This window comes from Malania oleifera, chromosome 7, assembly GCF_029873635.1.
Source record: "Malania oleifera isolate guangnan ecotype guangnan chromosome 7, ASM2987363v1, whole genome shotgun sequence".
NCBI lineage: Eukaryota > Viridiplantae > Streptophyta > Magnoliopsida > Santalales > Ximeniaceae > Malania > Malania oleifera.
The window spans coordinates 98,369,784-98,385,274 of NC_080423.1; the positions used below are offsets into that span (position 1 = coordinate 98,369,784).

Sequence of the window (15,491 nt, forward strand, 5' to 3'; positions counted from 1 at the left end):
ACCGGGCTATGAGGCTTTTCACGCAATTAAAATTCATGGGGAGTTATTCATTTATGTATTGATAAGATCATTCACTATTTCTTAAAATTTGATCTCTTTCCCAAATCCTGACTATAATAACTCCCATTGTTAAAACGAACTGTTCTCCCTTATAATTTATGTTTCACTGTTTAAAAATAAAATAGAAAACTAAAAACTATAATAATACCGAATAAGTCCTAAATAAAAATAAATGTATTTTTATAATTTATTTTTTTTTGCGTAAAATAGGAATAGAAAACAAACAATAGTAACAATACTAAACGAGCCTATTGCTATGCTAAAAGTATTTAGGAAAAATGCTACTATTTTTTAATGCGAGTGTGGTTTTTCACTTATATTTTTTCTCTAGAACAGATTGAGTTAATGAGTTGGGACAGCCCAAAGCCTGAGAACCAGACAGCGTAGAAATTCCCAAACGGGAATTTTCTTCTGTGTTTGATTTCGCTTCCAAAAATGGAAGACGAAGCTGGACAGGGTAAAGTAGAAGAAGAACATAAGAAAGTTTGCAAGCGTTGCAAGCAATCATACAGCCCCTCCTCTAATACTTCTTCTTCTTGCCGCTTCCATCCTTCCTTCTTCGTCTGTCGTCGTCACGACGATCAGAAGAGGTACCCCAACAGACCCGTCTCTCTATCTCTCTTTGAACTTTCTTTATCTACTCTGGGATGGTGATCTCGCATACCCTTGTGGTTGAATTTTGATTATTCCGTGTGTGGAATGAGAAATTCGAGTTTTGCTTGTTCGTTGATTAATTTCCGGCGTTTACGTTAGTTTTTGTTAATTTTCATGGTGAAATTGACGATAGATTCTGTGCACTTCCAGATAAATTTCAATATGTGTGATGTTGTCTGTGCAGTCGAGAGGGTTGGGATGGGAGGAAAACAGGCATACTGAGCTGATATCCCTTTTAAAATTATGGAGATCTCTTGGTGTTTGTGGTGGTAAGGAATAAAATCTGAAATGTAGTTTGCAACTCATGTAGCACTTTTAGAATGAACTGATTGTAGAAATTCAGAGTCTAGAAATTCATAGAGGGAAGACAAAGAAAGAAGGAGAATTGAGAATTGTATATTTCTCGGTGTGAAGATTACACTATACAAAGGCTCCTATTTATACACATTCTCTACAGACAAATTACACCAATTTAGCTTAATCAATTACCTACAATCATGCCAAACCAATCAATAATATCAATCTCAATGAATCAGCCCTTATTTGCTTCTTTGACCAATCTCAAGAGTGATTCTCTCTCATCAATCTTTAATGCCAAATCTCCCATATCCTTATTTGCATGTTTAATTCCACCCAATGTTTTTAAAGGCTCAATTGGGGCTCATCCGGGGCTCTCTTCAAGATAAGGCATACCTTAAGCACCCCAAGGCATTGTCTAAAATGGCAAACTCCTGAATGCAAACACATGTTACGGTAAAGCTAATGAGTTTCTGCAAAAACTGTGGGTCTTTAGATGAGGATTGTGCATTTTGGGTTGAGAATTTTATTTAAGCAATCGTGTATGTGAAAGGATTAAGGAATTCTCTAATCTGAGTGACGCTCTAAATTCTTGAACCTAGACCTTTCCAAAACAATTGAGAGTTGCACATTGGATCATGGGCAATTTTATAATGTTATTATTTTCTCTTAGCATGGTTTACTAGGATGATATTCAAGTTTGTTTGCTTAGAATGGTCAAGAAGTAGTTTAAAAATCATAATTGAATGTCTTTCGATTTATTATTTGTAAATTTTCCAATTTCCCCTATTTTTATCAAAAGATATGTAATTTATTTATATAGTGTCATATTTTTTTTTTTAAAAAGGAGAAAAATTCTGTAAAAGGTGTATGCTTAATGAGTTGAGGCTTACGCCTTGCCTCATCAAGGTTAAAATGCCTTGCATTATGCCTTTGCATTTTAAAACGTTGATGCCACAAAATAATAGATTTTTGGCTTGATCAACGTTGTGAAAGACAACAAGAATCACAACATGAGGAAAGTTAACTAGGCTTTTTTGTTTTAGAGACCTCCATTTTTCACCACATTTATCCAGGCAGCCACTCCCTAGAAATGCTTAAATGAGAATGAGTTTCCTCAATCAGTGGTCCAATAAATCTTATCACATCAAGATGTTTGTTTAGTAATCGCAATATGTTTGAGGATCCATATGTTGCCATCCGCCATTATTGATCTTGTATTAACGATGAGTGGAGCCTCATTCACCGCAATGTGGGTGATTGCCCCTGCTAGGATGAGAATTTTTTTTTCATACATTTATCAATTATCATATATAGTAATTTTTTTAAATCTTCAAACCCCACAAATTGATACTGTGGGGCTCAAATTCAAATATTTGGAAGTTTTTTATTCATGTTTATGGATTTTAAAAAGTTTATAAAAATTTGTTCATTTTTGAGACTGACATTGAAAGAACCCAATTAGAGATGCAAAACGGCAACTATGGTGAGAACATTTTCAAAAAAAAATTTGCAAAAAATTGGCTGCATGGTTGAATGTGATGATGATTATTTGGTCGCATATATGGAGAGAGATGCATATATTTTTCTTGGTTTGAAGTGGAGTTAATTATGGAACAATCCCAAAACATGAAAACTTGTTGAGGATGATTGCAAGATAAGATTCAATTGCTTTGAAATTATTACTGTAAAAATATTTAAGCTGTATTCATTTATCTTGGAAATTTTCTGTTAAAAATACTTAAGATATTTGTATGGTTTTGAAATGAATGTAGTAAAAATATTTTTATCCCAAAGTTTATGTTTTTTAAATTCAATAACTCAAGTGTGATGGCTAAATTGATGTTCTGATAATGTCTGAGAGTAACAAATACTTTCAAGCGTTTCATATTATAAAAAAAAAAGCAAAAAAAAGGTAAAAATTCAAAAACTTAAGATGTAAGTGACTGCCCTTCCCTTTACTAGTCAATGGTCCTGATTGTAGTAGAAGTATTTATATCCCAAAATTTATGTTTTAAATTTGATAACTCAAGTGTGATTGCTAAATTGATGTTCTGATAACATTTAAGAACAACAAATACTTTCAAGGATTTCACATTACCAAAAAAAAGAAAAAAGTAAAAAAGCTTAGGATGCAGGCGACTGCTCTTATCAGTCAATGGTCCTGTCTTTCACTGGAATGTCATCACCATATTCTCTTGCTAGATTGCTTCTTTTTTCAATAACAACCCATAGTACTTTTTCATACTTTGATTTTTATGTGAATATTACAATGCAAAGTGTTCTGTCAAACTTCCTTAATGTACCTTTTATAAGAAAAACAGACACTGTGCCTTTTGAATTAAGTCAAAGTCAAAGGTATGTGTTGGTAGAATACCATGATGAAAACTTATCCCATTAGAAAAAGGAAAGTATTGTTGTTGTGATCTTGATATAGCAACTATTGTGCAGTATCTGCGGGGGGGTGGGGGGGTTGCTGCTGTCATGGTGTAACACTGAATGAGATGGTTCTGGTGGTTGTGTCACTGTTTTTGGCATTCAATTAGCAATTATATCCATCCTCAGGGTATATGATCGGCTAGAGTTACAATGATTATGATTAGAACTTGAAAAACGTCGAAAACAGCTATAAGTTTATAACTCTTTATTGACTAAATGAAAAATGACGTCATAAAATGATATGAAACCCATATTAAATCATTATATGCCTTCCAAAAGTAATGGAAGATTGTTGTGCTAAAAAATAGATGCTGCACATGTCTAGCTGTTACTATCTGTATGATGTAACGGTCCTTGCTTATGAAGTTGCTACTTATAATTGTTATGGAGCAAGAGGAAACCTTGAGCATTGTGCAAACCATATTGGAGGGTGCTTCAATTGGAGCGGGATTAATTTTTATGGTTGATAAAACCTACAGTGATGGTGTAGCAGGCTAGCTGCAATGTGTTTGTGTTGTTGGTTGAACCATTGAAGTATTTGCAGAAAAACATAAGCAATGGTGGTGTGATGGTGGATGTAGGGGGACGTAGTGGAGTGTGTGTTTGTGTGTGTGTTTGCAGTGATGATTGATCATAACTTTTTTGTTACAGAAATGTAACTTTTTGATTTGAGTAGAAACTTGTTTTTTTTTCTATGAAAGCACTGCTAAACTCCATTACCAAACATGATGTGTGCGCCTTCCTTGCTTGCTTCAAATACATGAAGGTTATTTTCTATTATGCCACCTTTGGATTAATTTGCTTCTCTTACTTTTTTGAAAGTTGAAGGTCCTGCCGAATAGCTCAACCAAGCAGTGTCCTTGCAATTTACTATTTATAGTTTCTAATTTTTGATATGTAACTAAATTTGTGGAGCCAGGGAGACATTTTGAGCATCCCATAAAAATGTAGCCATTCCATTTCATTTACATAGTGATGTTACTTATAAAATAAGCCAATATATATTTCACCAATTTTATGAAGCACTCCATCAGTGTTTGATGCAGGAGCCACATTACACCTTGTTTGCTTGCTTCCACGTTGTAGTTTGAACTAATTTCTCACCCATAAAATTCCTTGACATGTACCAGTTGCAATTTTCAGTTTAAAGGTTGTTGTGGCGGCAAATCTGATAAAAAATCTCCATTGTTTAGGTTTGTATTAAAAAATGTCACTGTTTCTGAATTTTTCAGTCATTTGTGTTGTGATTGAAGAACCCACTCCAGTCAGAAGAGAGCCCTAAAAGTTTTAAATTGCAGGACTTGGAAAATTGATCCTTCCTTTATGGCTGTATTCAACTTCTTGCCTCTTTGTCAGACACAATAAACTAAAACCTTTGTTTTGTTGAGGGGACACAGAATCTTAATCCTTCTTCTTAGAGGTTCAAGGCTTCAAGATTTCTCTACAGAAAACAGTATCTTGACCCCCCACCCTCCCAAACCACAAAAAAAAAATTAGAGAAGGAACTTTTTTTTCACTCTGAAAAAGTTTTCCAATGAAAACAGGCAAAGCCTTGAAGAAAACTTCTTCAAGATAAATTTATAGGTTTATTTAATTTGTGTACTCATATCTAGGCTACATTTGTTTTCGGCGCACAGTAATTAAATAGGATTTGCTAGTGGTCACTCTAAGCATGTAGGAAAGATCAATTCGTGCTGGTTTATTTCAAGCTTTGTTCAAAAGAAAAGGGGATGATATAGGAATCTTCTTTGGTGTAGATTTGCATTTCCAAATGCAGAAAGATTCCGTTGTTACATCACTCCTTCCATATGGGTTTTGAAAATACAGCATCCTTCCATAGAAGGACTAGTAAGTAGCAACTAGTCCCTTCTCAAAGGCCTACTGGCAAAACAAAACACTTTTAGCTATGGAATGTCAGAATCAGCTAAAGGATTACAGGCCCGGCCAACAAATAAAAATAGCAGGCATTGAAACTTTTAGAGTACATCCAATTATCGGATAAAACAGAAAACAGTTCCCATTGTGGGGAAATTTGGTGAGTAACATCCTCCCCAATTGCTTTGGAATCTCCAAGAATGGTAATTCATTCTCGGCCATTCTTTCTTGCCCCCAACTACTTCTCTAATTGTCTAGCCTTCTGATTAAGTAGATCTCATCACCTTTTCAATTCCTTGTACAAGCTAGCAATCATATCAATCCTATGATGGAATGATGCCCATTGTGAAACCCCTTGTCCATGCAGCATTGTACCTAATAACATGAGAGTTTCCTTCCGTCACAACTTCCTCTTTTTGACCATCAATCTGACTGAAAATGCTGCTGTGTGCTCTTCCATCAATAACTTCCCATGAAGGAATAGAAGGCCAATCGTTAAAGCTTGATATACATTGTTGGCGTCCACAAAACCCTAGATCTGCTAGATTTTGGGATCCTATTGTGGAAAGGGCTTCTAAGAGGCTGGATGGGTGGAAAGGTGCTCTTTTTTCTCTTGGTGGTAGAATAACACTTATCCAGGCTTGTCTTTCTAGTATCTCTTTATATTTTCTTTCTATTTTCAAGATTCTGGTGGGGGTTGCTAGTAAGATTGAGAAGATAACGAGGGACTTCTTGTGGTCTGGGGTAGGGGGTTTTAGGGATCATTTGTTTAGTTGGGGAGTGGTGGGTAGGTCTATACAGGAGGGTGGTTTGGGCATTGGTACTTTGGCATCTAAAAACACAGTTCTTTTGGTTAAATGGCTTTGGCGGTTTCTGCTAGAGATTCTTCCTTATGGCATTTAGTTGTTAAAAGTAAGTATGGATTAAACAAGAGTGGGTTGGGTACTAATTTCAGATTTAGATGTTCTCGGAGAAATTTGAGACTTAGGTGTTCTTTAGAGAGTCCATGGAAAGCTATCTCTCAAAGTTATCCCCTCTTCACTCCCCATATTAAAATCCTGGTGGGAAGAGGTAGTAATATTCATTTTTGGAAAGATCCTTGGTTGGGGAATGCATTTTTGTACACCTCTTTCCCACGACTTTTTTGCTTGAGCTTAGGACAGGATGATTCCATTTCTTCTCTTGTTGTTGATCGAGGTGGTCCTTTGCCTTCTTGGGATTTCCACTTTCGAAATTTATTAAATGATAGGGAGATGTCAGAGCTATCCTCTTTCCTAGTCTTGTTCAATAACTGTCATTTTTCTTTAGTGGAGGATAATTGGTCTTGGTCTTTATTGGTCTTGGTCTTTAGATCCTTCGGGGGTTTATTCTCGCAAATATTTTTGTAATTTTCTGAATAGGTCTAATTTACCTTTTCCTCTCTATAGATCTATTTGGAAGGCCAAAGTCCCCTTTAAAATCAAGCTTTTATCTAGTTGGTTGCACTTAATAGAATTAACGCCAATAGTTTGCTGCAGGTTAGAAGACCTTTGAAGGTTATATCTCCAGACATCTGTGTTCTTTGTTTTAATTGTTCTGAATCTGCATTCCGTTTGTTCATTCATTGTGATTATGCTTTGAGGGAATGGAGTTTGGTATTTAGGCGAATGTTGGGTGAGTTCTGGGGCAGTGGAGGACCTTCTAGCTGTTTCTTTTGCTGGTTTTGGCAAGAAAAAGAAAGGGCAGCGCTCTGGAAATGTGTGTGTGTGTGTTTTTCCAGCCTTTTGGTGGCTGTGGATGGAGCGTAATGCGCGTATTTTTCTAGGGAAGAAATCATCTTCTTTTCTGGTTTGGTAAAAGATAAATTATTGGGCTTCTCTTTGGTGTTTGGGGCTTGGGAATTTTAAGTGAGTGAGCTTTTCTGACATTCAGTGCAATTGGCGTTATGTGTCGGAGTGTTAGATTCATGTTGGTTTTTTTCTTGTATTTTTGGTTTTCAAGTTGTTTCTTTGTGTTTTCTATCTTGATTTTCTAATTCACATTGAGGAGATATCTTAATCTCCGGGCTGCATATTCTTATTCTATTAATGAAATTCTTCTTTTACTATTTAAAAGAAATTGTTGGCAGCCACAACTTAACAACTTAAGCTTTTAGGTAAAGTGGTAATCTAACATGGTATTAGAGCTGGTTGTTAGGAGGTCTTAGGTTATAGTCTCCTTGCCCGCGTTTATTGTGTGTTGTTTAAAAAAAATTTTATTCTTTGTAATGGGTGTTATTTATCGTGTGTTTATTTTTCCACTTGCTATCGAGCTGCATGTGTGGGGTAGTTAAAGCTTGATATACATTGTTTGTCCACAACTTAACAACTTAAAGCTTTTAGGTAAAGTGGTAATCTAACAGTCGTTAATTTGTGGTATAATAGGCTATACAAACTTCTGCCCCTAAGACTAAATTCTTTGTTGGCTTTCCAAATGGACCAAATAACTTTCACATCAGAAAGAAGAATCGTTCTGTCTACATAGGTCAACTTCCATTCAACAGTTCAAGAAAAAGGGGGCAAAATTGGGGCAAACCGGAACTTAAGTGATTTAGAAACGAGCATTGTAATAGGAAGCAAACCATATTCTCTGAATCATTGCTCAGTATAACTGTGGATGATAAACTGATTCATTTGCTTATTCACATAGGAACAAACTAAGCAATGGCAAGCTCCTTCCTCGTTAGGTTTTCTATTTTGAAATTATACCCACGACACATTTCCACAAAAACATTTGGGCCTTTGGTGGAACCTTTAGTTCCAAATTCAGTTCCATAACAGCATATAACTTGTACAAATTGTTTTGCATTGGATTCCCCTACTTTCCAGTCTGCCCGAGTCTATAGGCTGATTTGGTAGAGAACAACCCTTTCTTTCTAATTAACCAAATCCATCCATTTACTCCCCCTTCTCTAGCAATGGAAGTTTTCAAAATAGCCTCCAGCTCTTGTTGATCGAAAGAAGTTTATAGCTTCCTTTGATCCCAAGATAAACCGCCTCTTGTTTTTAGATTTGCAACCTTTGAACAATCAACATTACTGGGTTTAGGTGTTTTAATTTTAAACTCCTTGAGGTCAGCGGTCCAAGGAATTTCCCATATATCAACATGATCACGTGCTCTTACCTGAAAACATTCTCCTTTCCTCGATTGATTCTTCCCAAACAATGAACTCCTCCATCTCTGAGAAGGGTTTTGACCAAGAACTGCCTTCCAAAAAGAGGAATGAGGAAAATATATTGATTTAATACCTCTGGCCTAAAGAGATTCAACCATACGAAATTTATGAACCATATACTTCCTTCCTGTTTAGATTTCACAAAACCATCACCCCACCACCACCATAAGTCTCTATCTTGTCCAGTTCATTGCACATAGTTATTTGTTTCATTCTCTCATATGTTATTCATGATTCTTTGAAGGAAAGAATAGTCGGATCGCTAATAATTTAATAATTCTTTTGCATGCATTTATTTCATTAAAGGTACTATGAACTGGGACCGGATGACCCTCTGTATGCTGCCAAGTTCTACGACTGTTGCGGGGCGGAGGACCCCAATGCATCAGGGTGCACCACCAGCTTCCATGTTTCCTATGATGAATAATGTATCGTTTTTCTATAGATAAAAGTGTGCAGAGATTTCATCCTGCCTCTGTATAATTTGATTTTCCTTCTGAGTGGCTCTTTCAATTTTCCATATCATAATGGGAGGTTTGGTTGTCTTCTTTTTCAATTTTCCATATCATAATATACAGTTTGGAATGGTTGTTAAGCTTTCATAAAATACTGATAGAAGCTTAGCTTGAGAATTGGAGAGGAAAAAATCACATGACATGTGTAACTTTTATATATATATATATATATATACATGTCCCAATTGGCCTACTCTATATTATATAGAAAGGGGGATTCTCCACTTTAGTGTCTTTTTTTCTCCTAGAGTACAACTGCATAGGGGAATAATATAATATAAAAAAATACTAAGTATATCATAATCAACCCCCATAGTTATTAACAATTAATGATTAATTTAGAACAGCAATTCTCTTTTGGTGTTTATTTTTTGATGTATTAAATACCTATTTATAAATACCAAAGTTTTAAAAAATTTATTTAGGAAAACTTAACAAGAATTTAGTGGTGGAATAGAGAGTATTGGCATTGTTAGAGACAGTAAAAAATAATTAAATTATAAAATATACAACCATAAAAATAAAAATAAAATTTTTTAAATGAATAAAAAAAATGTCTGTTGGATGACTAATGCATGAGAAAGCAACCTTAATCTAGGCAGCTCAACCAAATGTGAAGAACATCATGACTATTTGAGTAATACATAAATAAAAATGACCTCTTTGGGAAATGTTTAGTACCATTTCCCTTTCAACCATTTTTTAAGTACTAATTAGATTTATGAAAGATGGAGGCATATTAAAACATATCTTTTTCTTTCCAATGTGACAACACATGGTTTAGTTCTCAAAACATGTTTCGTCCCTCGTAAAAATATAGACCATACGTCACATCAAAAAATGAAAACTCATAGGAAGAAAAAATAGTTGAGTCTTCATCGAGAGATTGTTTTTTCTTTTTGTCAATATATATATATATATATATATATTTAAGTTTGATGAATTTCATGTCTTAAATTTAGACTTGTGTGAATTTAAATGTAATATAATACAATTTTATTTTATTTTATTTTTTGATCAAATTCATTTTTTCAAATAGAAAAAAATCAACTCTTTATTTGATTATTGGAAAAATAAAAGAACTAAAAGAGTTGAGGGGTCATGTGTAGGGGACAACCGCACATTCTATATTGTATGCAATTCCAACCATTCCCATCCAATTTGTTGAGCAAGTTGTCTCCTCCATTACTTCTTCTCTGAAAATGACACTCTCTATATCTTCCACTTGTTTTCAAAGCCATTTCGTTTTTCTTTTTCCTGGGTTAGTTGAATGTTTGCGTTGGACTTGAGTTATACGTGAGGATGTAGTTCATTTCTCATTTCATACTCGCTATTTCTATTAGATTTCGAACTTATGATACATTCAATATAAAAGTCTAAGTTTTAATCACTGTTCTTTAGGGGATCGTCGACCGGATTCATGTCTAGGGGCATTTACGAATGGGGGTTGCGTGGTGATTCCCAAATAAAAAAACTTAAAGAAAGGATAAAGATTCTAAGAAGACAAGAATGATTAGAAAAACGGAGTTGTCACCTTTGTTATTTTTTCTTAATTAAAAGAAAAAACAAAGAGAAAGATATTTGTGTTTTACTTCTCTCATTAATAAATTTAATCTCCAAAAGAAAAAGGACAATCTAGTACACAAAGCTCGTGCGTATGCAGGTCTAGGGAAGGGATGGACTATAATGGGTTTATAGTACGCAGTCTTACTTTGAATTTTTATAAGAAACTGTTTTCACGTCTCGAATCCGGGACCTTCACGTCATATGACAACAACCCATTAGTAATTGTATTATATTCGTTGACTTTATGAAACCAAGTTGGCATTTTTGTGCAATTGACTTGTTAAATAAGGCACCATAAGTTGGTTTTTCAATGGTATATATTCATCAATTAGTTGAGATATGATTATTAAATATACTATACAGTTTGAGTTAGGGTTTTTTTTTTTTTGTTGTTGAGAAAATCAGATAAATTCAATAACTTGAAAATGAAATGAAATTGGATGAAATCAAATTAAAATTATATATCATTTAATTTTTTCATGCTTTATATTTAAAATTTTATTTTGTTCTATCTTAACATCTATTTCATGTAAATTCTTGAAATTTCTGTATGGTTACACAAGTGATGAAATTTGAAAGTGAAATTGTAACGTAACAATTTCTTCAAGCGATCGAAAAATAGCTTTGAATTATGTAATAGTTTTTAAAAAATAGATATATAAATTTAAAGTAAGCTTTTTTTCCATGTTTTATTGGATTGCAAGCAAAGATTGTGGCCCAAATCAAATTGGTCCAGCTTATGATTTTGCAAGGCATGCAAACTCTCAACAAGACACCAATATCTTACCTCCCTTATCTAATTTCTTTTAAAAAATAATTTAATTATTTGAAAATAAAAAAATAAAATTTTATTAATGATAAATTTTCAATCATAAAACAAACATGCCCTTTCTCCATATAATTAGCCCTCTTAATGGGAATATGTTCCTCTTTAATTTATTTTTTTAATATCGTACCACTCATCCATCTTAACATTCATATTCTAAAAACTTTTATTTTTTTGTGAATGTTATTTTCAAATTGCCTAACATTTTGATCCGTAGAGCATGATTAACATTGTCGTTATCTTATAAAACTTTCCTTTTAAGGTATCCTATGAATACGAAACGCGCACATGAATTAAGCATTCTTCCATTTTATCTTTTTAGTTTCGGGTTCGTAAAGCATGACTACGATTACACTGCACGAATGAATTAAGCACTCATCCATTTTACCTTTTTAGTTTTACAATATTTGTATAAAAATAAAATAAAACAAAATCATTTTTGTTTGGTGTTATTCTCTTGATGAAAATAGTTTAAAAAGTTAATTTTATTTTCCATTGCTAATTTTTTAAATAATTACAAAAATGCCACCGTACTTTTTAATTTTCTAAATTTGAATAGGAAGTTAGAAAATACCTTTTACTGTTTTCCACATTTCCAATTTCTTATTTAAAAAATAAGTTGTCTTAATTTTCTATATTTTTAATATAAATCTTGCAAAATTAATAAATAAGGTGAGATTTCTATAATTCTTTAAAAAAACTAAGGTCCAGTTTGAAATTCAGACAAATAAATTCACATTTTCTTGTTTGGTTATCAAGAAAAGTGAGAAAAAAAATAAAAAAAAATCAAATTAATGAACAAAATCTTGATTTTACACATTATTAATATTTCGTTATTTCTAACTTTTAGTACTCATATTAAAATAAATTTTCATTTTTTATAGTATTTAATAGAGAAGAAAAATATAAGGGAAAATTAGTTTCCTCCTTATTTTCCTTTCCTTTTCTTAATTTTTATAATTCTTTAAAAAAAACTAAGGTCCTGTTTCAAATTCAGAAAATATTAGGGAAAAGAAAGGAAAATATTAAGGAATTCACATTTTCTTGTTTGGTTATCAAGAAAAGTGAGAAAAAAATAAAAAATATATCAAATTTATGAACAAAATCTTGATTTTACACATTATTAATATTTCATTATTTCTAACTTTTAGTACTCATATTAAAATAAACTTTCATTTCTTGTAGTATTTAATAAAAAAAAAAATATAAGGGAAAATGAGTTTCCTTCTTATTTTCTTTTCCTTTTCTTTTTCTTAATCAAAATCTTTAATTCAAATGGATCGTAAAAGTAGAAAGCAAAACTATTTTCTATAACAAAACAGGACTATAGATTTTAGCTTTTAGAAGATTCAAGTTCATGATTTCAAAAATTGTTTCAAACTGTCAAAAATTTCTTTCAAAAATGGAAAAATTAAGGGTCTGTTTGGGTCAAGGGTTTTACTTAATAAAAGGAAAAGAAAGGAAAGGAAAATAAGGAGAAAACTCATTTTTCCTTACATTTTCCTTCTCTATTAAATATTATCATAAATGAAAGTTTGTTTTAATATAATTAAAACTTAAGAAAAGTTAAATATTAATGATGCTTAAAATTGAATTTTTGTTCATGGATTTGGTATTTTTTTTAAAAAAAATTTATCACTTTTCTTAATAGCCAAATATGAAATGATGAATTCCTTGATATTTTTCTTTCCTTTACTTAATATTTTCTAAGTCCTAAACAAAGTCTAAACAAACATGTTATGCAAAATTATGTACTTTAAAAGGAAAACTTGAACAAAAACCAGTATTAGCCATACCTACAAGATTTTGACTATCTTATCATAAAATAAACTTCAATCTTATGTTACACTTTTCATAGTTTTCTTTTATGTCATGTTTGGTATGCGCAATGAAATTAAGAATACAATACAATAAAAATTTGAATAAAAAATATGAAAAAAATGTAAGAACTTAAAGAGTATTTCTTTAATTGACGAGAACCATCATCATGTCATAATCTGTCATGTCAAATTATCAACATTAAACTAAATGTGGAAGCGTACCTGAATCCATAGCATTCCAAGATTTGTCGAGCTGTGTGGATGACCTCCCAGATCAACATGTAATGTTTAGAGAATTCCTTCTGCGTTCTCTGTATTCTCTTTTTGGCGATGAGATGACAAAAGAGAAATTATATAACCGTACGTGTGATCCAGGGACCATAACCACTATATATATATATATAATCGTTGGTCATATATGAGTATTTTCATTTTCGCCCTACATAATAAACGAAAAGAATTATTAAAGTATCTACATATTAAAGGTCGACAACAGTTTCGGATACATTAAAGCCCATTATAATTCAAAATAACCGATCACTTTTAAATAGGGTCTTTCCTTATTAGATAGTACACAACACATAATTGTTTCACATATATGCCCATAATTGAATTTTGATTCAACAATCTCCCACTTGGACTATATGTGTAATCTTATAATTATGTATTGCAAAAAAATAACCAAATGAGCTCAATTTTGCTGTCATACCAAAATGTATCTATAACCAATCCGGTCCATCAATTATACTAACATAGGATCAAAGTGGCCTTTGTTACAATATTCGTAACTCGACCCATCAATAGTCACATATGCCAATACAACTGAATGACATAGATTATGATGTGGACGTGTAGTATGGAAATTTCATGCAATGCGATCTTAACATGCTTATTTCCAATTGGTCCACCTTAAACCTTAGTGAGATCAAACCATAACATAAATTAAAGTGTGAAAACCAAACTTTATTTTTGCAGAAAATAACCTCAAAATAATCTATAAACTGGAATTACTAAAAACCATGTCTATATCTAAAAAAAAAATTCATCAATTACAAACTCCCACTAAAACTGAACATCATCTAGAAATATGACACCCATCTGAGTAGTGTGCTCATGAAACTATCTGGGTGGCAATCCCTTAGTAAGCGGATTCGCAACCATGGAGTTTGTACTAATGTGCTCTATAGACAACTGACCACTCTGAATTCTTTCTTTAACAACTAGGAACTTGATGTCTATATGCTTTGACTTCGTCGAGCTCCTATTGTTGTTGGAATATAAAACTGCAGATTTATAGTCACAAAATAACTTAAGTGGTTTATCAATACTATCCACTATGCGCAGCCCTGTGACAAAATTTCGCAGCCATACTCCATGATTAAACGCCTCATAACACGCTATATACTCTGCTGCCATGGTGGAAGAGGTTATAAGAGACTATTTAGCACTCTTCCAGGAGATGGCACCTCCAGTAAGTAAAAAAATATAGTTCGATGTAGATTTCATACTATCTCGGCATCCGGCAAAATCAGAGTTAGTATACCCGATGATCTCAAGCTGATTTGACTTCCGATATGTGAGCATGCATTCTTTTGTTCTCTGTAAGTACCGCAAGACCCATTTAGCTGCTTTCCAATGGTCTGCTCCTCGATTACTTAAATACCTGCCCAACATCCTAGTAACATATGCAATATCCGGACGCATACAAACATGAGCATACATTAGACTACCTATAGCCGAAGCATAGGGCATCTTCTACATTTCCTTTACCTCAAAATCATTCTTAGGGTACTGATTGAGACTAAATTTGTCTCCCTTAGCCACATGGGTATCACCTGGTTTACAATCTTGCATGTCATATCTTTTAAGAACCTTTTCAATATAGCTCTTTTGCGATAGTCCTAAAGTACCTCGGGAACGATCCTGGTGTATTTGTAGCCCTAACACAAAAGAGGTTTCACCAAGATCTTTCATCTCAAAATTCTTAGCTAGAAATCTCTTAGTTTCGTGCAGTAAGTCTATATCGCTGCTGTCAAGCAAGATGTCATCAATGTACAAAACCAAAAAAATATACTTGCTCCCACTGAACTTATGATATACATAGTCATCAATTGAATTCATCTCAAAACCAAATGAGATAATTACCTTATGAAACTTAATAAACCATTGTCGAGATGCCTGTTTGAGTCCATAGATGGATTTCTTTAGTTTACAAACCATTATCTTTGAGTCTTGTGACACAAAGT

The 15,491-nt window shown here is 33.0% G+C and overlaps 1 protein-coding gene across 1 annotated transcript; it reads left to right on the forward strand.

Annotated features, from left to right (window-relative positions):
* Window positions 1-332: 332 nt before the first annotated feature.
* LOC131159296 (uncharacterized) lies at window positions 333-9,125 on the forward strand. The gene is made up of 2 exons (XM_058114062.1): window positions 333-650; window positions 8,825-9,125. The coding sequence occupies exons 1-2, from the start codon at window positions 496-498 to the stop codon at window positions 8,943-8,945; spliced, it is 276 nt and encodes a 91-aa protein (XP_057970045.1). The 5' UTR covers window positions 333-495; the 3' UTR covers window positions 8,946-9,125.
* Window positions 9,126-15,491: the final 6,366 nt, after the last annotated feature.

Bases quoted from the DNA above. Each gene is read 5' to 3' on its own strand.
- LOC131159296 (XM_058114062.1), top strand. From the start codon at position 496: ATGGAAGACGAAGCTGGACAGGGTAAAGTAGAAGAAGAACATAAGAAA. The intron at 651-8,824 runs GTACCCCAACAG...ATTTCATTAAAG, and splicing joins CGTCACGACGATCAGAAGAG to GTACTATGAACTGGGACCGG.